Source organism: Manis pentadactyla, chromosome 10 (assembly GCF_030020395.1).
Source record: "Manis pentadactyla isolate mManPen7 chromosome 10, mManPen7.hap1, whole genome shotgun sequence".
Taxonomy (NCBI): Eukaryota; Metazoa; Chordata; class Mammalia; order Pholidota; family Manidae; genus Manis; species Manis pentadactyla.
Window position 1 is genome coordinate 113,848,484 of NC_080028.1, and position 25,667 is coordinate 113,874,150.

General features: G+C 33.8%; 1 protein-coding gene across 5 annotated transcripts in view; it reads right to left on the reverse strand.

Annotated features, from left to right (window-relative positions):
- PPFIA2 (PTPRF interacting protein alpha 2) overlaps nt 1-25,667 on the reverse strand; it is a 528,118-nt gene that overhangs the window by 76,485 nt on the left and 425,966 nt on the right. For all 5 annotated transcript variants that reach the window (XM_057487534.1, XM_036912361.2, XM_036912337.2 and 2 more), the window contains 7 exons: nt 20,589-20,672; nt 20,123-20,254; nt 18,509-18,571; nt 14,590-14,681; nt 10,072-10,207; nt 7,410-7,630; nt 2,939-3,176 (listed from right to left, as the gene is read on the reverse strand). In XM_057487534.1, coding sequence (XP_057343517.1) covers nt 2,939-3,176; nt 7,410-7,630; nt 10,072-10,207; nt 14,590-14,681; nt 18,509-18,571; nt 20,123-20,254; nt 20,589-20,672 — 966 coding nt within the window. The remainder of the gene's footprint in view (nt 1-2,938; nt 3,177-7,409; nt 7,631-10,071; nt 10,208-14,589; nt 14,682-18,508; nt 18,572-20,122; nt 20,255-20,588; nt 20,673-25,667) is intronic.

Genomic DNA, 25,667 nt, shown 5'->3' on the forward strand with positions numbered 1-25,667 from the left:
GACCTTTGGGCAGGTATGTTGTTCCTGAGGAATCCCAGACTGCCTGGCATTCTAACAGCTTCCTCATTTCCAAATGCCGAAGCTCTGGCCTCAATATAACATGTTTCTGAGGCTTCTGTTTTCTTGTCAATGCTTTTTTACAGAATTTATTTTTAAACTTAGTTAATTATTGATGATTCCAGATGAACCTTATTCATGTCATATGTTTGGTAAGTTTGTTATATAAATAAAACAATTTTTGTTAAACTTCCATTATACTTTACATTTTTGTTGTTCCTGGAAAAATGGGTTGATTTACCCCATTCAAAATTCTAACTAGATTTTGCTAGCATGTTATTTATGTTTATGGACTTCCAATGGGGTAAAAGTAAATACAAGAATGCTTTATTTTCCAGATAAACAACGTTTGCAAAACATATAAACATATACAGTACAAATGAATACAATGTCTCTTCCATATCTGCTTTTCAGTCTCTACAATTTCTCATTTTTCTTTTGAATATTTGACAATGAATTGTACCCATCAAAACCACTTTTTCTCCAATATTTTCTATGGGTAAAAGAAAATTTACCTGTTTTTTAACCTATAACAATAATGAATTTGAAGAGGAGGTGATAAGGAGTTCCTGGAGTTCATTTTTTGTTTTACTGAGTCAGATACTGAACATTTTGAATGCCTTTTTACCCTCAGGAAATGCTCTAAATATTTTTAAGTACTCTAATTATAATGTTCATTTACCCCTGATTTATTTATGACTCAAGAAAATGCATGAGAGCCGTGGCATCCTTTTCACACATACACAGCCATCACCTCTAAATGATTATAAATGTATTATTTTATTATTAAAAAAATAACACTGTCAGGGATTATGATGCTGATGTTTATGAAAGTACTTAAAAGGGCAAAATAGTATGTTGTAAAAATGTAAGGAAATAATAGAGGTACAGAAATAACCAGTTTCTTGCCTTCAATGCTGACTAAATTTTGCTTTGTGGGCCAAGATTCTTACTATAGCTCTGGTAATAAGCGGGTCCTCAATATCTGCCACATATATGAAATATGCAGAAACTAAGCCAGAGACAATATCACTTTTAGTTTAAAAAAATCAGATGAGAGTTCCTAGATCTCTGAAATGAGCGGGTTATAATGTAGGATAATATACTGGATTCGTATATCCTAGTACATTGGCTAAAAGTTTGTGCAGTGCCTGGATGGGAAGAGTCTCATTGGCTGGCCTACGCTCTGATTGGCCATCGTCTGTGCTATTTTTTAAATATTTTAAATTTGAAGTCTGGAAATGTGCACGGAATAGAGGATTCAATGGCTCTAAGGATGTAAATGTTTCCATTTTTAAATTATTCACCATTTCTCTTTCATATAGACTTTCTTGCATGGTAGTCCCATAATCACAGTTTGAATGTGGGAAATGTTCCCTCCCCAGGGAAATCATTTTCTGTCTCAGTTCTCAATTGACAAATTAAAGAAAAAGATATTTTATTTATATATATAACAGAAACTCTGTGAAGGTTAAAAGGAAGTATTTTATTTATAAAACAGTTTTTCCCTAGGTGAGAGCATTATATATATGTATATATATATACACACACATATATAAATGTGTGTGTATATATATACATACACATATGAATGTATATATGTGTATTAATGTAAATTAATACTAATGAAAGTTTTATAATATATTAGCCATAATACACATTATTGCAACATATTTATTTAAAGATGTCATTTAGAAAATGAATTAAACTTCTTTATTCAGCTATTATACACACTCACACAGATACAGGCATTGGGATGGTTTTTATAGCAGCTTCACAGCCTCCTGAACAGAAACTACATACTCTTCACATTCTGTAGCATCATTGATTTTTCCTCCATTTGTTATACTTGTGCTAGATTTTATAGTGTATAAACTATTATTTGCTCTATTGGCATTTTAATTCATCTCTATCCCCAAACTTTTATTTTTAATTGGAATTTTATTGTTTTAATAATATAGTTTTAATATTCATTACAAAACCACAGAACTTTACCTCCAGAATATTTACATTTTCATTACTGTTGTCATATCAACATTTTTCCAGGTAATTACACACACACAAAAGAGAGAATAGTATATATGCCTTTGCATTAGCAAAATGTGAAGAAAACCCAGCTCCACTTAGCAGCTGTATTGAACATGGGCAATTTACTCATACTCTGAAGGCCTCAGTTAGTTCTGCTCTCTATTGAGATACTGCCCTCAGACACTGAAATGTTATCATGAGAATTAAATGACTAAACATCAAAGCATTCAGTAGACATTCCAACCATATTTTACGATAATATTTTAGCAAGGGACAATTTGATTTTTCCCTCTATTATGTTTAGAATACTTCCAAATTTAGATTTCCAACTTTTAATCTTAACTATAAAGATAAAAGAATAAAGAATTAAAGAAGGGTGAAAATATTGACATGAAATGCTAAAACAAAAATGAGAAATTGCTGTTACTGATTTTTTTTGGCTCTTATTAAAATTGTATTTGCATATTATAAAATTACAATTTTATGTTAGTGTAATGAAGCAACTGTAATAAAGTTTATGATTTATTGTGCTAAAAACAGTCCCAATTTATTTCATCAAGATTTCATCAATAAAAATGTACTTAATGGTTTAAGTCAGTCAAATTTCGATGTGATATTTAGATTCTTGTTCTTCAATTTACTTATGCGACCTTGGAAAAGTTACACCTGTGTAGCTACATTTTCTCGTCATAAAGGGGTTAGTGATTGTATCCACTCTACAGAGATGTTGTGAAAAAGAAACAACAAAACACACAGAAAATTAATTTAGACTACAGCAAACACCCAGTGTGTTTCAGCTAGTGCATCATGAACCCTAACGGGGGCAGGCATTCTCTGGCCACGCCATCCATACCAGCGTCATGACTCCCATCCGATCCATGTCCCGGGCAGGACTTCGCGGGGTCAGCTTTGGCGTGGAGTGTCCACTGGGGGGAGATGAACTGGCCAGCGACGAAGCTGTAACCGAGGCAGTGATGGAGGTACCTGGGTGGACCCTTGCTAAATTCAGGCCTTCCAGGCTCACACTAGCCACTCTATTCTCAATTTCTTCAGCACGTAACTCTGTAGATTCTTTTTCTTCTTGGATTAGCCTGAAAGAATACAGTTTAATTTTGATCCACTATAAGCTGCAATAACAGGAATGGGAATTCACATAAGTAAACAAGTAAATAAATAACTACTTTGTGAGCATTTTGTATCAAACTTGTTTTCACTTTTTTTTTTTCTCTAGGAAATACGACTTTCAATAAATTCCAGGGGCTTCCTGGCTGAAATTGAAAAAATCCTTCTTTTCAAATTATGAGATTTCTCTTTGTTTTCAGTTTGACCCTCTTTCTATACTACTACCTGCTAGAAGTCTTTTAAACACTCACCAGTCTTATTTCCGCCAGTAATTCTTACTTTACATTTGAACTCAGGTGCCAATCAATGAAACTTCTGGAAACTCAGATCCCAACAAAGTCACTGATTCTTACCTCCCACCCAATGAAAGTAGCTGATACTTTCATTACTGATAACTGAGACAGTAATGATAGACTCTTCAATAAATGGGCATCCACACTTATCATTTGGCCAAATAAAACTGAGTCTTTTTTAACATAATACCCACTTTGCCAAGTCACCTTTCAATAAGCACCAGGCAATTTAATAATGTGGAGATGATAGATAATGAAAAAAAAAACTGTTGCTATAAATGCTTTTGAGGAGACACAGCACTATTTTTTTCTTAAAATAGAAGCTTCAAGATTAGGTATAAATTAGTTATTATAAGACATAAGGAATAAAGATCTTTAGCTGGGTTGCATAAAGATCCTAGTTAAATTGAATCTATACACATTTTTCATGTTGTCATAATGAAACTATACCAGGTTATTCAGTTTGCTTGAAAAATGGGAATCGAAAAACCTCTTCTGTGATATTTTCCTCTTAACTACAAATGGCTTATTGTGATCTCTTAGGAAACATAATCTTTAACTGCAAGATTATCATGGCAGTTTTCTTTTTACATATTTACTTTGAAAAACAATTTAACGGTCTCTCACAAAACTAAAATACTCTCACCATGTGATCCAGTAATTGTATTCCTTGTTATTTACCCAAAGGCGCTGAAAACTTAGGTCCATGCAAAAACCTGCACACAGATGTTGATAGTAACTTTATTCATAATTGCCCAAACTTGGAAGCAACAAAGATGTCCTTCAGTAGGTGAATGGATAAACCATGGTACATCCAGGCAATGGAATATAATTCATTGCTAAAAAGAAATGAGCAGTTGCACCATGAAAAGACATGGAGGAATATTAAATGCAATATGACTATGTGATAGAAGCCAATATAAAAAGACTACATGTTGTATGTTTCCAATTATATGATACTCTGGAAAAGGCAAAATCATGGAGAGATTGTGAGGGGGATAGGGATGAAGAGGTAGAGCATAATAGATTTTTAAGGCAGTGAAAATAAAGCTATAATGATGGATATGTATCATTATACATTTTCCAAATCCATAGAATGTATAACAGCAAGAGTAAATCATAATGTAAACTATGGTATTTAGGTGATTATAAAGTGTCAGTGTAAGATCATCAATTGTAACAAATATATACTGTTGTGGAGGATGTTGTTGTGAATGGGGGAGGCTATGTACATGTGGGGCCAAGATGTATATGGGAAATCTCTGTATCTTCCCCTCAATTTTGCTATGGACCTTAAACTACTCTAAAAGAAAAAAACAGTAAAAACAATATTAGGAGGCACATTTACACTTAACTGCAATTTTTCACCTGTACAAGAATATGAATTCTGTTACTTTGAAGTTTACTTTCATGGGTGCATTTGAATTTCACCCAAAGATCAGAACCCCAAAGGAAGGCTTAATTGACTAACACAGTACAACATTTTAATGTTTTAAACACATTGCACTGGAAAAACTGCCTCTTCAAAAAAATGGAATTTTGTACTTTAAAATCAATGTTGGGAAATGATTCCTTAAGGAAATTCTGGTGAGAGGCAACATTGTTCTGCTGTTCAAGAAGACTGTAGCTATTAACTCTAGGTATTCTAGTAGTTTGAAAGCAGAGTCACATCTAGAGGAACAAGTTGAGCGAAAGACTTAAGTCAAATAGGAAATCCAATGCTATCCAGATGTTCAGTAAATTTGGAAAAGTAAATGAAAATCCATTGGTCTTTTGGATTATGATGTAAACATGGAAAGTGAACAAAACAACAGTAGATTCCCTTCAGAATATTTCATTGTGTTCATGATGTATTCCTAAAGGAATCCCACAGAAGGATGAAAGCATAAATAAGACAACAAAACTAAGGCAGGCAAAATAATAGCTAACTATAGATGAACTGATTAATGAGTATTGCAGTGGCAAATGAGTTTAAAGTAATCTGACCCCTCCCTTTAAAAAAATCAGGGGACTGTGAAGCCAGAAAGAGGCATTTTTTAATGGTTAGAAATAGTTTGTGAAAAAAGAAAGATCTGAACCAGACATAAATTCTCATTGGTGTCAGCAGATATTTTTATCAATATGCCTATTTTTTTTTGACAGTTGCTATGCATTTCTTAATTTCTTATAAATCAGCAACTATATCATGGGAGGCAGGGAAGCACATTAAAGGATAACAGTTTGAGCACACTATTTGGGTACTGACTTAATTAGTCTAGGTCAAGACTGTGACTGGGAATTGCTACGTTAATGTAACAAAGCTAAGAGTCCCTGGAGGGATGCAGATTGTTATCGAGGGTGTGTGTTCTGAAAACAAGAATATACATATCACAAGGATATACTTGATTTCAAATCTATACAATGAGGTCAACTATTAGCTGCATGGCATCAAAAAGTATTATTCATTTTGAATGCATGTTCTGTTTTTTTTTTTCTATTTATAGTAATCATATATTTATGAAGCACTTTCTGTTTATCAAGCAAATTTCTAAGATCTGGAAATAAAACAGAGAGCCAAACCAGGTACATTTTTTGTTCTTCTATAACTTAAATCTAGAGAAGGCAAAAAATTTTAAGGGCAGTAAAATGAACAGAAGGACAGAATTGGTGGCGGTGGAGTTGTTCATGGTGAGTGAGAGTAGAGTGGGTGAGGTGTAAAGGCAGAATGGTGTGGATTATGAAGAATGTTCCAGAAGAAATGAACAGCAACAACAAAGGGAAGCGCATGAAACAGTGAAGGAGCTGAAGTCATGTATAATGGGACATGGAGTTGGGCAGGTGAATGGTAAGAGATTTCTGAGGCAGGCGGGAGACTGTAGACCATATGAAGGATATTGATCATCTTAAGAGCAATTGAAGGGTTTGAAAAAGGAACGTTATGTAAGCACGGCTGGTTTTAAAAAACCTTCTCTGCCTGCAGTGTTAGTTTGAATTAGATGGGGAAGTACAAAGAAACCAGACAGAAACTGTTACTGTCATCCAGATGAGAAGCTATTATAATGTGCAGCAGGGTGACAACTGTAGAGAATTAGGTGGATTTGAATCATATTAGGAAGCCAAAATATTTAGCCAGAGCTGCAAAACAAAGCAAATAAAAGCATTGTTCAAAACAGTAAAAAACTGTTCCTCGGTTGAAAAACCAAGTTTCCTAATGTTTGAAAGAAACAAAAAAAAAATCTACGTGACCCAGTTGGAATTTTCACTGGAGTTGATGATAGAAAAAGAATGAGATTTGTCATTGAGATTCAAGAGAGTATATATGAAGTTAAAACTGAAGTTATCATAGTGACAACCATTCTCAGTATTTGACATGGTAACTTGTATTTCAGCTCTATGAGGTTACCTAAACTTTGGAAACCATCCATTATCTGCTGTGTGGTTATAACACATTTTTTCATATCTAGTATGAAATAATTCTGTAGTTAATTTTGCTCCAATGTCTAAACACTTCCAAGGAGCTAGCCACATATTAATTTGAAAGCTACTTATTATCATTACAGCAGTATTAAATGTACCTTAATGTAACTTATTACCACAAATATCACTTAAATAGCAAATATTAACTTTAACAGTGCTTTAAAATTCATTAGAGAAGATTTTATCTTTACTTCATTCTTTTATATTGCCCTAATATCATTAATCTGTATATGTTTCATGTATGTCCCTTAAAAAGACTGTCCTAATTTACAAAGAATATATACACATATCCTGGGATTTTTGTGAAAACACACATTCTGACTCAGTAGGTGTGGGGTGAGGTCTGAGATTCTGCAGCTCCAACAAGTTCCCACACAGTGCCAATGCTGAGTATCCCATTTTTAGTATCAAACTTGTCTATCCCTTGGAATCACCAGTAATAACTAAGCTCACCTGATTTCTTTGTTGATGGCATCCAATTGTTCCTGAAGCATCATGGCTAGAGTCTGCGCATCTGAATGTCCACTTGGAGAGAGAAGATCCATTGAGCTAAAAATTGTTTCTCTGTCGTCATCATCGATATCAGACATTTCTGTGTCACTTTCAAAAGGGTGGCTGCTTAGCACTCCAATTTGTTGGGTTCTGTTCCACTCATGATCTCCAAGAGATTTCACCTGAATGGTAAATGAACAATTATAGTATTTACCCTATTGCTCATTTTCAAAGCACTTTTCTGATAAACAAGGAAAAAGCACACATGATTTTGCAATTTACCTGGCAAAAGCAAAGCTGCTGCTGAGGATTGCTAACATTTTAATTTATCATTTCATAAAACAGCCCCTTGACATATTAAGTAACGTCATGCACTAGTTGTCACCATAAATATCAAGATTTTCATTGGAATAAAGATGATAAACTGCTGTATGATTTCTAGTTCAACCACAATTCAAGGCAACAATTCCTTTAAAGTATTTGTTTGTAATATCCTTACAAATTGAACAATGGAACAATTTCTTGCTTCCAAATGGAACAATTTCTATTTAGTGGCACTTACCCATTTCCATCTCTAATACTAATTAGTCTTACCTATACTTATTATAGGTTGAGACTACAAATATTATAACACAGTAAGTTGCACAATAATTCTCTCCCTAACATTCATTTACATATATTCTAACAAAATATCATTAAAAATATTGTGAAATCGTTTAATTTAATCTCCACAGCTCTGGTCACTTAAATACCTCTTTGATTTTTTTAAGCCCAGGACACTAATTAACAGGAATATGTCTTTTGAAATTCATTTTTATTGTATTTGATATTAGTTTCAAGTATAAAATATAGTGGTTTAAAATAATATCCATTACAAAATGCTCACCATAAGTGTAGTTACTATCTGTCACCATACAAAGTTATTACAATATTACTAACTATGCAGCCTATGGAAAACAGTATGCAAGTTCTCCAAAAAATTAAAAATAGAAATAAAATACTATCTATACAATCTGCAATTCCACTTCTGGGTATTTTTACCTGAGGAAAACAAAAACACTATTTCCAAAAGATCCATGCATTCCTATGTTTATTGCACATTATTTACAATAGCCAAGATATGGAAGCAACCTAACTATCCATCTGATGAATGGAAAAGATGTGTTCACACACACACACACTGGAATATTACTCAGCCATAAAAAAGAATGAAGCCTTGCCATTTGCAACAACATGGATGACCTAGAGGGTGCTGTGCCAGGTGAAATAAGCCAGACTTAACGATTTCACTTATGAAATGGAATGTTAAAAGCAAAATAAATGAACAAACAGAAACCAGGAACAGACCCACAAACACACAGAACAAACTGGTGGTTGCCAGAGGGCTTGAGGGGGTAGGGGGAGAACGGATGAAATAGGTGAAAGGGATGAAGAGATACAAACTTCTAATTATAAAATAAATAAGTCAGGGATGAAAATTATAGTATAACTATGCTTTTTCATTTGTTATAATAAATCTTCCATTTGAATGAAAGTCTTGAGTAACCACTAGGCCAGTGTTTTTCAAGCAGTGATCTGAAGGTATGAGAGGGTGGGAGTAAGAGAGAGGTCCTAAAGTTTTCTGATTTTTAAAAACTTGGCTTTCATTTTTGCGATGAAATGAAATAATTTTTGGAGGGAGAAACATAATAATATTACCCTGAGTATTTTTTTTAAGGTATGAAGACCTGAATTGACATTTGTGATACAAATTGTTTTGGTGCCCAATAGCACAGATTTATTTGTTACATAAAAGTGAGAAAACTGAGATGGACTTAATTTGTTCTTCATTTATCCATTTATTCATCCATTAAACAAATACTGAATGTCTACTATGAGGGATTAATTTATACATGACACATAGGTGCCAACTAAACACCACAGAGTGTCAAAGCCTGTATACAAACAAGGACAAGTATGTTATATATTATTTTGAACACATATAAGTATATAAACTATACTTAGGGCACAAAATGCGACTGTTACTCAACATACACAGCTCACATATATTAATAATTGGCTGAATGGAGGCTGGCACTGCAGTTTATAATGAACCATTCTCCATAAATACTTTCAGCAGTCTGTGTACATTTTCCTCAAAGTTTTATTGAAATAGTTATTATAATTTAAACATTTAATTAATTATAATTAGCAATATGGATGCCATGGCTTAAGGGCCCAAGCAAACAAAAAATCCATTTTTTGGGCAATATATTCTAATGGATAAAAAACATGGATTGTGAAACCACACAAATATAGGCTCAAGTTTGACCCTGTCACTCTGATGGCTGTGTAATATTGAACACTTAAATTTTCTGAGCTTCAGTCTTATCATATCTGAAATTTGTATAAAAATAGTACTGAATTCATATGATTATGTGAATAAATATATGGGGAGTGCTTACTTCAACTACTGGTACACAGTGGGGGGGGTTTCATGTTAGCTATAGTTTTAAAACTATGTCGTATATCACCCTTGAAACTAATACAGATGTTTTAATCTCCTAGTATTAATTTCACTCTATCCAAAATGGAATAGTGTATTTACTTAAAATCATCAAAGACTCGAAATAAGAAGTTTGACCTTTGGCTCCTCTCTTCGCACACCCATGCGGCCTCTCCTCGGTCTTTTTATGACTTTAGTGGTTCTGTAATCAGACTGGCTGTCCACTAGAGATCCAACGGAATACCGCAGCTCAGCTGAGGCGTCAAGATGAGTTCTGCAAGGAAGGAAAAATACAAAATACACCCAATCTCAAAAAATTAAACTTTCTTGCAAACCAATATTCACTGCTTAATTACCAATAAAGCAAAAACCGTCAAGGAAAAAAACTTCAGGGAAAAAGAAAGTGATGAATTGTCATGACTCTCTGAGGTCTCCCCAGAGGCTTATTTCAGATATTACAGTCTCAGGTCCATTGCTGAAGGTCAGGTGCATTTTCTCATTCTAGAGTATATATAAAGAGCATTTTTATTCATTAATTATGATTTTCAAAGGTGGTAGTACAAGAAAACATGTGGGGACTGGTCATCATGATCCACTGGCTTAAATTCGGGCAGTTCTGTTTAGTGTGAGCTATTTAGTGGATATCCCAATATATGCTATTTATTACTGTATTTTTTTAAACATTCCTCATTAATGTAACAGAAAAAAGTATAAACTTTTGGGGTCCCAGAATTCTCTATTATCCAATTTAGGAAATCAATAAGATGCTTAAAATCAGACTGACCCAAGGTTAAAAATTTTATTTTTAATAAGATAGGATTTACCACTGGAACAATTTTTCAGCTTTTGATAAGACATTGCTCCAAAAAGATTTTTAAAATCTTTTGATAAGCACATTTGGTTCCGAAATCTTAATGATGCAACACCTGGGAAATCCCACTTGGAAAATATCGCCACATTGGTTTTCAATAAACATGATAATAGAGTACACTGTAATGAAAGTGCAATAAAGCTTTCTCCAGGCACATTATTTATATATAGATTTACAGCAAGTTCAGTTTATTGCTGCAATAATGATGATAACAGTGACAACATGCTGTCCTATAAAATGATCCATCATCAGTAGGAAATACGCTTAAAACTGTTTCCTCTTGAACCTGGCGCTCCTGCTGATCTACTGTGCTCTCTCCCTTAGTTCTCTTTGGAAACAAAGATAGGCATTTCCAAATATTTGGCAAGATTTTAAAAAGTTAGGTAAGTCTGGGCTTCTGCAATAGAACACAATGACTAAGGCAAGTCCTTGTTTTGGCAAATAGGACGTTAAAGCAAATAAACTCAGGAATCAGTCCCCACGAAGATGACGGCCACTGTTTCTATAGCAGTGAACCCGTGACCTACTCCAGCAAACTGGTTTTATTAAGGATAAGTCATATGTAAAAATTAATCAACCAAGCCATATCCAGAATAGGCCCAAATCTCAGGCGTATTCTCCCAAGAGCAGAGGGTGTAAGTTTCGTGAAGACAAAGATCAGAGTTTAGTCACCACTCTATGCAGATGGGAGTATTCCCAGCATATAATAGGGACTTGATAAATATTTGGTAAGATAATGAATGAATGGAGTTGATTTTAATACAGTCTGAACTGTCTGGCTCAGAGCATTCAAGGTACCTTTTTTTTTTGGTTTGTGCCTGCTTAGTATAATCTCGGAGTACACTTTCTAAAATTATAACTCATTATCTTAGGAGTATTTTTCCTTGTTGTTTTATCTCTCAAGTCAGGTCATTTATAAAAAAAAAAAATGAAATAAAACACAGGTATGTTCCCATCAATGCCTTGCTTCAAACTCCTCAGTGTCCTTACAAGGCCCTTTCCAGTGTCTGGGTCCCTCCAACTTTGCAGTTTCACTTCTAGTTTCTGTCTGTCTTCTTTCTCTCCATCCAGTTGTACTTTCTTTTAATTTCTTCAAATAACCCACACTCTTTTACACTTTGGAGCCTTTGTACATGCTGTTCTTTCTGCTGGAAATAGTCTCTTCACACATTTACGTGTTTAACATTCTTAAAGTCTCAGCTTTAAAGTCCCACTGGCATATGCTATTTTAGCTCATGGTATTCCCTCTATTAGAACAGTCCTCAAATTAGTACTCCTGCATTTTCATCTGGAACATGTATTCTTCACCACCGTCTCCTCTGTATCTCCAACGGCAGTGCCTCGCAAGCAGAAGGATTAATGGATCTTGAAAGAAGAAAGAACTGAGCCAGTATCAACCGTCGAAGAGCCCACTGCTCGTACGTCATCCAGAGCAGTTACGTCACTTCTCTCCTTTTATTCAACTCTGTGAGCTAGTTCTCCAACAGAAGTCAGAGGCGATACTTACATAGCACTTCAATTTTTAAATCATCTCTGGCGTACAATATTTTGAGAGGCACTTCGGGGTTTAAGCTACATTCTAGTCACTGGTTCCTTTAGACAAGTTTCCCCTCCTGAATCTCCTGTGACTCTTGCATGTAACCTCATAAATGGAGTTCCACAGATAAATTAAATTTGAGTTTTCTTAGAGAAAACGTTTTATCCTTCCCTCTGCTTCCACTGTCTTTCCAGTTACCCAGATCCTACTATTTCTTCAGAGCTGACAAATCAGGCCTCTCTATCACTCTGGGACTCACTGTTCTTTCTTTTCGGATGAGATGCTGGCAGGGAATGCTAGTTACTGATACTCACCGACTTCAGTTCATCCCTCCCCACCTCCCCCACCTGTAAGATCAAAAAACAGTAGATGAAGTTCTTGCGCACCGTCTGTGTCCTTTATTGTTTCTTTTTCTATTTTGTGCTCAGAAGCATGGATGTTTACACTGCTGTTTAATAAGTATTCAATTATCTGATAACATTATAAATTCTATCAATTCAGCTATCTTAATAATTTATGTATTAGTTTATACTTGTGATTCACTGTTTATAAAACACCTTTTGCTCACCTCGCGCATCTTATCTGCAAACCAAGCTTGTGAGATTGTTATAAAAATATTATTTTATATGTAGTTCATGTAAAATATGATTCATACACATAAAATTCAGGCATATTAAGGAAAAATGGGTTTTCCAAAATTGAACAGCTAATAACCGCATCTCTGAAACCTAGGAATGTCAGTCTTCCTATTCTTGGACTAACATTGTTAAAACCACACTCTGCTGTATCAAAGACTAATTGTTCTGTGTGTAGTTTCCAAGCTTCCATGATAATCCTTCAAAGTAGATGAATGTAACACTGTTAGGCCATCCATGATGACTCACTGCAGTGATGAACTTTTAGACAGCGCTTCTACAAACTGTATTTCTGAGATCAAAGGTCAAAAAGACAATAAAATGGACATTTTGTTCCTATTAAAACATATTTAATTTGTTGACTGCCTAATATTTGTTTCATGTATTTACTCTGGTGATATTTTATCAGCTCTTTTCCTCCTACCACACCGTCATCATCACCATGCGAACATCTATCACTGGAATAATAATTTCAGTTCAATATATAAACCATCACAAATAATTTAGTAAAATAAAAACTATTTTCTAAATTAAAGATGTACATATTTCAAGTTCTTTGGGTGTTTTTATGCTTGCAGAACTGTGTTTCTTATACTGAACTGAAGGCAGAAATAATCAGAATACTGAATTTTATTATTATTAATATTTACTGAAGAGAATATAAATGTCTTTAGGATTTTTTTTATTTGGATTTTTCATCTGAGCATCCAAAAAATACTTCACTAGATATTCATTCATCATTCAGCAATATCTATTGAGAGTATACTATATACCAGTTTCTTCTCTTTTTAGGTACTGAGATTATAGTAATCAAACAGACAAAAATTTCAGCCCTATGTAACTAACATTCTTAGGATACACTTAAGACCATGAAAACGTACTTCAAGAAATCTGTGGTGATCAAAAGTTTCAAGTAGCTGATACGATTGTGTTGTCTAACAAATAAATGATCAAATGAGTGAGTCCTTCCAGGTTTCTTACCAACTTTAAATAAAAGGCCCTAAGCACAAAATAAAATTATATATGAATTATTGAGATAGAGTCTATCTATATATCTGAGAGTAACAAATCATCTCATTGCTTCATTCATTTAAGATGTGGAATTGAGTCAAAATAGTTGGGTATAGCTAAATGTATTTGAAATTTTTATCATGTGTAATTTCTCTTTTCTTTCTTTGCTTTTCTGTTAAATTCCTTTAACAAAATAGATAGATGACAAGTGACCATAATCAATGATATTTCTCCAATAACACTGAGCATTGAAAACATCTCTGTGGGTAGAGAAAAGGGCTGATACCTCTCCCTGGAATGGGATGTAATTTGTTTATATAAAGTTCAATTTCTTCATTTAAAACTTTTTATAAATTTCTATCTATATAATTAAATATAGAATAAAGAAAATTTAAAGGTAATACTTTAAATTTTTATTGCATATCTTCAGAAAAGACTACTAAATTAGAGAATTATTTTTTAGTGTAGAACTGTAAATTGGTTAGGAGTCAAAATAGGGAAATGCCTGCAATAGGAGGTATTTATTTTATTTGACATGAAACCATAAGAACATTCATACTGATTTTTGGTGAACTATAGATAAGTTTTTAATTTAACATTACCTTGATATTGTGGGTTCAATTAAAGAGCCAGTTCTCATTTTCAGTTGGTCAAGTTCAGATCTTAGCTTTTCAATTTCTTCTGCTAATCTTTCCTAAAAATCAAAGAAGTGTTACTAAGATCATATGCATATGCTAATAATACCAACACTAAATCATGACAAACTATGCTACCAAGTTTAATGGCTTTTTAAAAATGAAAACTGATGGAAATATTTTTATTAAAGATAATTAGACATAATAGTAAAAATATGCCTGATTTTTCTCATTTAATAAAAATGTGAATAGCAGAAATAAAAATTTTTTTTCTTTATTACCTAGCATTCACTAACTCTAAATTTTTGCAAATATATGGGAATGCTCAGGTCATAACTTGCTATATACACATCACTCAAAATGCAGAGTCAAAATCATAGCCAGCTTAAAAACAAAGTACTAAAGTAAAATAAAAACATAAAGTAAGTAAAGAATTTCTATTATTCCATTAGGGTTGTAGGACACATGGGTGATGGAGAGAGATTGGACTAGCAGGATAAGGAAAAAAAATCACTTAATAAGAGTTAAAATTATTAGCTAGATTTTGGTGTAATTATCTGTGCACTGATAATTTTTTCAGATTGGCATTATCTGTGGCTGTAAATTTATGAAGATAAGTGTTTATTATAGCCCTTAGTTAAATGCTTTAAGTGCTTGATTTTGTTTCCATAACTAAAACTTTGATGTCATAAATGTTAAATGTATCCTCTGGATTTTCTATTGCTGTTTTTTCCCCTCCCCATACCAGCGCTTAACATTTATTTCACTTGGCTCATACGTCTCTTCTCACCACACCTTTTTGTCAATGTGGCCTTTGCAACGTTTCTCTTATCTGCTTTTCTTATTCTCACTATCATCATCCTACTCTACACACATTTTACCTTTTTCCTGAATTATCTTACCAGCTTCCACAGAGGCAGTGCTCCTTCACACTCTTCATCATACATTCCTCTGCTAGGTGTACCATTTTAAAAATAAAGTATAATCAAATAATTGATTTGCTTAAAAATATTCAACAGTCTGTTACTGCATTTATTAATTCATTTATTCATTATTTCCACACAGATGCATTGAGCTCTCTTGTGTGGTAGGCCCAAAGATAGAGAACTAACAAATTTCTTGCCCTTATATAATGTACAATCTAGTAGAAAAGACAACAAAGAGGGTCTATAGGATGTTGACAGGAGGAGAAAATAGGAGAGTCATAGAATGGTTTTCCAATAGGTGATATCTGAACAATGGCTTAAAGAAAGGGAGTTTTTAAAAAAAAAAAGGGGAATGTCTTAGGAAAAGGCATGGCAGACAGATGGACAACAGGTGCAAATGCCCCTTAGTCTGAGTGTATTTGATGAGGGAGAAGGCAAGGAGGTCAGTGTGGCTCTACTGGAGAAGTTAAGGACAAAGATGGAATGGATTTAGAAAAGTATGGAGGCAGAGTTTGGGAAGGGGAGTCCTGGAAGGCCTTGTCAGTGACTTTAAAGTCTTTGGCTTTTACTTTGAGTGACATAGGAAATGACTGGAGGATTTTTGAGTAGGGAAGTGAAAGGATCATTTTGATGACTGTGAAACAGACAGTTGAACGGATCGGGAGGCAGGGAAGAAAAAAAAATGTTTACTGTTCTTACAAAAACATAGGCAAGAGAATTATGGCTTGGACAGCAAAAGTGAGGGAGAGAATGGATAGATTCTGGTTACATTTTGAAGACAGCACTAGTAAAATTTGCTATTAGGCTGGATGTGAGGTGTGAGATTAAGAAAAGGGTCAAGAAGAACGCCAAGGTTTTTAACCTTAGTAACTAAGGGAAAGAAGTTGCAATTTACTAAGACTGCTGATGGTGGTGGTAGTGTTTGGGGCATGGTTGGGGGTTGAGTTGTTAAACTGGAGATGGCTGCATGTCCAAAGAGAGATGCTGAGTTGGCTCTCTTGAATATATGAACTCTCTCAGGGAAGGGGACACAGTAACTGATATAAATTTGGAAGTGTTCAATTTATAGATGTTATTTAAATCCATGAAATCAGATAAAATCACCAGGGGCTGAACATAGAGAAGAAATTTAAGGATCCAAGGATAATCTTAGGAACTTCAAATTTTAGAGATTAAAATGATGAAGAGAAATAACGAAAGAAGAGGTTGGGTATACAGGGGATTTAGCTAATTTTGGACTACGGAATTGAGTGGAAATTTGGAGTTATAAGAGATGTAGTTAGATTTGGAAATGCACTCAGCTATATGGGATGATATTCAGAAATGAGGCATGACCTCTAGTGACTGACATAGACAAGGGCGCAAAGCATGGAATGAGTAGAATTGCTGACTATTTAAGCAGATCGTCGAAGCTACAAGGCTTGAGTGGATGGTGGGGGAGTGGGTTCTCGGGATTTTGCCAGTAGCACACAGTGCTTGGGATAACATTGCATAACAGGAGCAAGTCCAAATTCACAATCTGGTTACAGATTAGTTCTTTAAACACATATCCGTCACAGCAAACTTGTGACTCAGCAAATCAACCATTTTTTTTTCTCTGTGCTATTGCCTAGGCTCTGCCTGTCCTCTGTCCTGCCCTTCTCTGTTTGTTAAAATCATATATGCCTTCAAGAGTCTGGTGAAATGTCATCTCTCTCATGCAGACTTTCTGAACTACTTCATAAAGAATTAGATATGATTTTCTGGTGCCATATAGTATTGCTCTAGATCTGTCTTTTGGGCGACTGTGCACACACCCTGACTATGGGACCAAATAGTTATTCTTTAAAATCATAATATGTAGCATTCAACAGGGTTCAGTGGACAACTGTTCTTTCTTAACTTTATTCTTCCATCTTTTCTGACACCATCCATGGGCCACAGTGCCACCGACCTTCCTTCCTTCGTTCCTCTCCTCCCTCCCTGTCTTCCTTCCTTCCCTCTAATGTGCTCTCTCTCCCCATCCCACCAACTCTTTTCATTTCTCCCATCTTTTCTTCAACACATATTTAGTTCTTCAGTTAGTGATTTTGTATTATTTCATTTGCCCATGCTAAACAAAATGAAATAAGACAAAATGGCTAACAAGAATTTTATAGGCTAATGAAGAGGAAAAGACATATTAGCAAGTACAGCTTCTAACATTTCATCATCTGGTCCTTCTCTATCTCTTCTACCACATATATCAACAGGAATAACTGAGTCCAGCCAAAATGTTATGCCTATTATTACTTAAGATAACAAAGTCACTACTCATATTTACCCCCGTTCAAGCACCTGCAGTCAAGCCCCATACACTGTTTCCTTAAAGCTTTAGTCAAGTTCCAACTTCCCAGAGCCTTCTTTATAGAAGCAGCGCATGGTAATCTCTCCTACCTGCAGCTCTTACTGTCTACTTCACTCATATGACACTTGTCTCTCCTTCTCTGTGCGTCACCACTTTGTCAAATATTTTTTTCTCTCTTCAATTAGATTTTTTCAGCTACTTTGCAACCAGAATCATGTTTGCAGATATATGACTTAGCATAATTCTTATGCATTATGGATATTTAATACTTTTTGCTAAAATGATATCTCAAACTATATGCAAATTTGATTTTTAACCCATTTTATATAAGACATGAACAAGTCAAAGCCATTTTTTTTTCTGTTAGATGTCAAGATAGTGATTATCCATTAGGATAAGCATAGTGATTGTATACTAACAAGAGGGAGGCTTCCAAAGTGTTGATTTTAATGTGTTTGGTTTGTAAAAATTCATCATTTCTCCCTTCATACATACGCTTTTCTGTGTGTATAATACAAAAGTTAAAGTTATTTGAAATGATAATATTCTAAAATTATTTCTTATGAAATTTATTTTACAACAAATATTCAACAGGTTGAAATAGACAAATGGGAAAAATATGTTTCTGTAATACCTTATCATGTAAAGATTCTTCCAGATTCTTTCTGAAAGTTTCTGACTCTTGGATTAAAACATTCTACAAGAAAAAAAACCCAGAAAAACAGAAACAGTAGGTTAAAACAGAAAATAATTAAATGTGTAGATTAATTTTTTTATTACTCCAGGATCTTCTTGATTCCCTCCTTAGTGCATCTATCTCTTGGTTTCCATAGAAACCGAGTTTCAATGGAATCTTTAAACATGACACTTTAACATTTTGAGAAATACATAATTTAAATGGGAAATGTCATTACTAATGCTTCAATTGACAAATGGAATAGATATTATCTATTAAGTTATTTCTGATGGCCTCTTAGTCTTTTTAAAATTTGAAATACTCAGGTTACTCTTCAAATGGGAGAAGGTAACAAGCTAAATATCAGCCACAGGTGTTATAGATAAAGAATTCAGAAGAATTTATTTATATTATCTGAAGAAAAAAGAAGTCATCAGTTTATACTTTTTAAAAGTTCAATTTCTATTTCAAATATAGAATTAATTTCTAAATAGTTAAATAATTAGGGTAATAAAAATTATATTTTAGCTATTTAAGAAGCTAATGTTACATGTATGATATGTAGAAATAAGCTGAATCATAGATATTTTTTAAAATCTTTGCCATAAAAGTATTATTGTTGTAAAAACCTTATGCTTTTTTTATAGTGCTACAAAGTATGATTTAAAATGATGCATTCTTTTCAAATGTACGTGGTAAAATTAAACTGAGTGTAGTGTTTGGCATAGCCGCAATGCATTTGGAATTGATGGGAAGAAGACATGCCTTAAGACTTCCTAATGGGTAAATTGATTAAACTCTTTTAACATTTCACTGCAATATTTTTTCCTGTTTTGATTGATTGTATGGAGCAGAGAAAAATATCTAGCTTAAGTCATGATTAGCATTCAGTCTAAATTTCCAAAATGATTTGTCTACCTGAGTTTTAGCTCCTGCCTTTGCTTATACTCTGGAACTGGCAACCGGCTCACACCACTTGCTGGTTTGGCAGCTGCCAGCTATCAGTGAGACAAATGCAGTTGTGGATAAAACTGCAGTCGTACAGGGGCACTTTTTTTGAAGCAATGCAGCTGAAAATATATTGCACTCCTGAATTCTGTAGTGGGATTGACACCATTTCTATTGGTGACAGATACTCACAAACATTATGTCTTTTCGACAAGTAGTCGATTCAGTTATTTGAATCATTTGACTAGTGTGAAGCCAGCATCCCTGTACACCCCAACATATTGATTTTTGTCTTATTGCTCTTCTTTTTATATACGAGGTGAAGGACAAATGAAAATATTTTCATCACAAAAGCAGAGCACATTTGAGTACATTTCTCTCCTACGATCATGCTAAAATGCAAGACTTCTGTAACATGTAGCATTTTGCCTTAGTTTCAAAATTGATGTTAACATTTTTACAGGAACTATTCCTTCACGTCTATGAATATATCATCCTTTCTTTTAATTAAAGAATGTAAATGGATCCTCTGAACAATTCAATGACTTCAGAAGGATATGAAACAGACATGATCATAAGAACATCGCTCAGTGTTCGTGTGATTCTGCTCTCCCATCACATTACCTTCTCTTCTAGAGCAGCCATTCTTTCCTTTAAGTGCAGCTGTAAGCGCTCATTGGATTCAGTCAGAAGTCTGTCCACAGTATCGGATAATCGTTTGTTGTGTTCCTCATTCATTTTCTCTCTTTGCCTAGCCTTACATTCAAGAAAGAACAAGTAAGTTTGGCATAAAAATAATCTTAAAAATACTTGGGTTTGTTTTTATATTTTTTCAAATTTTAAAATCATATTTAATTTTATGTCTGTGTTGATTAAATGGGCTGAATATTTTTTTCTTTAAAATGCAAAGGGCATTCCTCTCACTTTATCTAAATAAAAGCCTGTGTCTTGCTCTCCTAAAAAAAAAAAAAATGCAAAGGGCATACCCATAAGATTTTAAATACAACCCACAGTCAAGAAAGACATTCCCTTCTTTTATGTAGGATGAGTCTCTAAGCTTATTCAGCGGCGTGGTTCTTAATATACATACTCTTTGCAGTTCTTGATTTTTCTCTTCCAGTTGACCTTCTAGATGTCTCATCCGCTCCTCAATGTTTCCATGTCTTTCTTCAGCCTGTTAAGAAATATGAAGAATGCACCTGACATGTAAGATTTGATTAAAATTTGTCCTCTAAATAAATTGAAATAAAATGTAAAGCAAGCTACTACCAACTGCAAATGTAGTTTTCAAAAAATAAACTTTCTTTAAACAGGCAGCTGAACAGCATTGCTTGAAATGTGTCAGCTACAAAGGCCTGTTACATCCAAAGCACCAGCAAAACATTGGAGTTATTTATGAGCAATGAAATCAGCCAAATGTAACATGCAGACTGTGCATGGTTTGAACACAAACCTGCCATTGTCCAATCTTAAGCTCCTGAAGCACTGAACTGCACAGATGGTCGATTATCAATAAATAAAAGTAACATAATTTTTACAAATGAAAAGAAAAACTTAGATGGATTCTATTTAGCGATAGAAAGTAAAGTCCAGTAGGACTACCTTCCTACGTATGGAGATCATTTCTTGTAGTTTAGCTTCCATAACATATTGATAATCATCAGATGAGGTAGAAGAGGTTGGATCAGACTAACGAGTCAAGGAAAAGGAGAGGGACAAAATTGAAAAATCAGAACTAAAGACACTGACACTGAACAGAACATAGCACAGAATGCTTAAAAGAAAAGTGTGACAGCAAATTTAATACTTTAACAGACAGAATCTTATGTGGAAAGACCTACACTGATATCTGATGAACATGACACAGTTGATGGTTATAAATGAAAAACAATGATCTAGATGAGAAGCTACCGACCTAAGGTGCAGAAGGTTAGTGATGGCTGGCAGTGAAAGATTGTGACAGAATGAATTAAAGCAACTCTGAAGGAGTCATGTAATAATTGGAATTATGGGAAACCAAACACTAGAATATGTCTCTGATAGATTGTTAAAAGTTTTGTATTTGTTTTTATTTATCATATTAGTTAAAAATAATGGCCACATATCTCCATGGTGAGGAGTATAAGGCAATGACTGGTGAAATAAATCTTGAAGAAAATTTATTAAAAATCCAACTCTGTAGAAAACAGAGAAGCAGCTAAGCCACAGGGTTAATTATTATGAGAATTCTCCAATTGAAGCAGGATTGAGTTTCCTCAGCAACAGTGGCAAATGTACAAAATGATTTCTTGCCTCTGACTACACATCACAGCTATAGGTCTAGAACTTTAGTGCCTATTCTCACATACAGTTTCAATTTGAAATTTTAAATGAAAATGATTGTAAGTCCTCAAATTATCATGGTAACGATAATGCTGTGAGGACAAGAGAGTTTATTTGTGATCTCTGATGCTAGGGAATGATACCAAATGGTTTCTGCATTGATTGGTTGCTATGGAAACAAAATAGTGCCCTAAGGTGACAAGGCAGCACAGAGCCTTTGTGAGCTAACGTTTGCCCAGTGCCAGGGTTAGTTATGTGTCTGGGAGGTGACTGTCACATTACCACAGATGCAGAGTGTTCAACACATGTGACATTGCTGATAGCTGAACCGTATTAGTATGTTATGCACAGATTACATGTAAAGTTACACCGACATTTTAATCATAATTACAAGTTACAGAATATAACATTAAAATTATCCTATGTTAGGGCAACAACATTTAACTCCAGAGCTATTCTATTACATTTTATAAGTTTATTCTACAACAGTGAAATTTACTTCATGCAAATACAGGACTATATACAAGTATGTCATGTGATACCTGAAAAACAATAGCAACTTATACAAGTATTGGCTCTGACACATATGTACTATTTTAGGCAACGAATTTCAGTTTAATATATGAAATCAGCATTGTACTGGTGTGCTTATGCAAATTATAACTCAATATTTACATCCTGCAAAATATTCCTTCTTATATTCTTATTTCACAAATGGGGAAAATAATGAGGAAATAATAAATAACCAATTTCTCTTCCCTAATTTCTAAACAGAAAGCTAACACAGTCCCCAAATGACATAAAGTGGTTTAAAAATATCATTTGAAATTTATAATTCAATTAAAAATACAGTAAATGGGTCAAAAATGTTGAAATTATATAATATAAATTCATAAAGGTATCTGTAATCTCTCAAAAGTATATTTTAACCAAATTTAGTGGGATGAGAATTAATCAGGTAGTAATGCAAGGTAGTCCAGGCACGAACATTTCAATTTCCAAAACTGTCTCTTCGAAAATATGAGTGAATAGGTCTTTCAAAGGTCCTTAAAACATCTACCTATTTCCCTCTCAACTATTAAAAATCCACCAAACATTGTAAAAACTCACTTTAGAGACTGAACAAGAATTCTGTCATATTTAAATCACTATGTTGTAGCTGGTACTTTTTATTGGTACTAAAAATGAATGAAATACCTTATGAACTTCAATATTAATTATATCCTTGCTGAGGGAATATGCATTTTAATTAAACAAGTAAACATCATAAATCTTATGATTGGGAGCCCCAAATCTTTATTACTTAATTGTTTAAATACTTGTCAAAGCCAAACTTTTAGTTTTATCCATGGCTATTAATAAATACTTTTGACTTTCTAAAAATCTTAAATAAGCTTTACCTACCTATTTACACACACACACACACACACACACACATACACCACAATAAATACATGAAGGAAAAAAGATAGTCTTACAACAATATAATAAATTCAGACATCATTTCTAACCAAACGAGGGGATCAATTTTCAACCACTATTGTCTTATGTTTACCTTAGCCTTATGAATACTGAAGTTTCAAAAACTGGTGTAAATATAAGGGTCCCACAAGAGCAATCTGTTATTTTTTTATATTCCTTGATGGGATGTATGGTTTATCCTGGGTTCACTCTTAAATGTGACATGGGAAAATTTCCCATGAGCTAAAGTTTTAGAAGAAATTAGAGGCAGAAATGGAGAATAAATTAAAGTTAAATTGAGGGGGGCCAAAGAAAAAAATAGGTAAAGATAATAAAAAAAAATACTTCAAATAAAATGTCTGAAAGATTTATTAAGAACAGCACTCGAAATATAGGAGATGGGGTCCTAAATTTAAGCTGGGAAGAGATCTTTTACATTAGTGAGTAGTGAAAAACATTAAAAAATAGAAAAATTTCATGATAATGTGAGATATTAAAAATGAATTGAAGTTGAGAAAATTAAATCAAACAGGTTCTAGAAATCCTAATGGTGTTGAGAACAGAGGTCAAGAAAAACAACAAGATCATTGTAGCCATAAAACTTGGGAGAACAAATGAAAGAGAGATCTTTAAATATTATAAAAATATTACAAACCAAAGGAGTATGTTGAGGATAAACTCACAGCACTAGAGAGTGTGTGTGCAATGAATTAAATATGGCAGTGATCTAGTAACTGTATATCTGAAATAGTGTTGTTAATTTAGATCCAGCCAAAGAGAAAGTGGCAAAAAAAATGGAGAAGCAAGCAGAGTGAATTCTAGCTTTTTTTAACACTTTAAGAAGGATAAAACCCCACTGTAAAAAGGGGAAATCAAAGAATCCAGATGCAGTAGAATTTTAGCAATACATTATTAGGTAGAAACAGACTGAGGAAATAATTTTGGGTGCACAAATGAATATATATCTCAAAAGAAAGAGGAGCCCAGTATATAAAACAAAGGGCAGACAAGATGAGACGCCTGTTTCAAGTCATTTTTTAATACTCTAAATTAAGGATTCTTAGGTATATTTAACTTAAAGCCACACAAATCAAGTATTATATTTTAAATATGTTCTATTCTCAGTCCATCGAGGTTAATTTGGGGCAATTATTTGCTGAAGCTTAAACTGTGTGTCTTTGGGAGACTTCCCTGTATTTTCATCAAGATAATATTGATGATTGGGTTACACTAAAATTTTACATGATATGTTTTCATTATTTAGCCATCTCACTTAACTTCCCCTAAAATATATGATTCAATAAGATTACTCTTTATAAAAGTTCTTTATGTTCCTCAGATGAAAAGCCTAAGTGTACATATATTAATCCATATTTGAGTTATTTAATATGTGTTTGCAAGAAAAATCAGAATACCACTACTGTATTTGCAGGTTTTTATGTAATTTAGAGAATGTTTCTCAAGTCAAGTGATACATTTATCTTTATTAAAGAAATCACACATTTCTGAAATTGCCAGAGGGGTTTGTGGCATGATCTGTGACTACAGTACATGTAACTCCAGGCTGTAACATCACCCTAATCCCACTAACGTTTTATTCAGCAAGTTGCTCCAGTGCTTTAAGGGCAACCACTGATTCCAACACTTTCTAACCCTGCTCCACTTTGTCAAATGATTGCCTTTTCACTGCCTGATTAACTATCCTATTGTAACTAGCAGCCAGCAGTCTACTGTTCCTCTTTAATTATTTACCTTTTCAGAAAAGCAAATACCGGGCCCTAGATTTACATGCCTACCTTAGTTCTTTTGGGAAATTTCTAGGGCCAAAATTTGTAATTTGCAGCTCACTTATTTACCTTACCCATTTACTTGAGTGGTGTGGAAAACTTAGCTCCTAGCAATGATTGTGTGGGAATTTAAATGTGTGTACACCTTTGAATTGATATTAAAAGTGAAACATGCTTTTAGGGACAAAATATGGACATTTATTGTGGTAACATGCAAATACACTTGAAGCAATGCCATTTCCATTTGACTGTGAAAGGTTAAGAGTCACTTTTTACAGTATAATGTTTGCAAAATTCTCAAATATGCAGATAACTGCAGAATCTAATGGCCATAGAATGACAGATAAATTTGAACATTCTTCAGATTATTATTGATTTTAATTGGTTCAGAAAAAAATGCACGTATATTGGCTTTAGACTTTAGACTTCTACAAATTAACTTCTAACTTCTAACACATTTTTTTCATGGGATAGTCAGAAAGAAACTGTTGTATTTACTACATTTTTAATTCCAAACAATTTATGTGAAGGCTATTAAATTATTATGCCTCGTGGATATACATAGTAAAGATCATCATTATATGTTTATATTCAGTGAT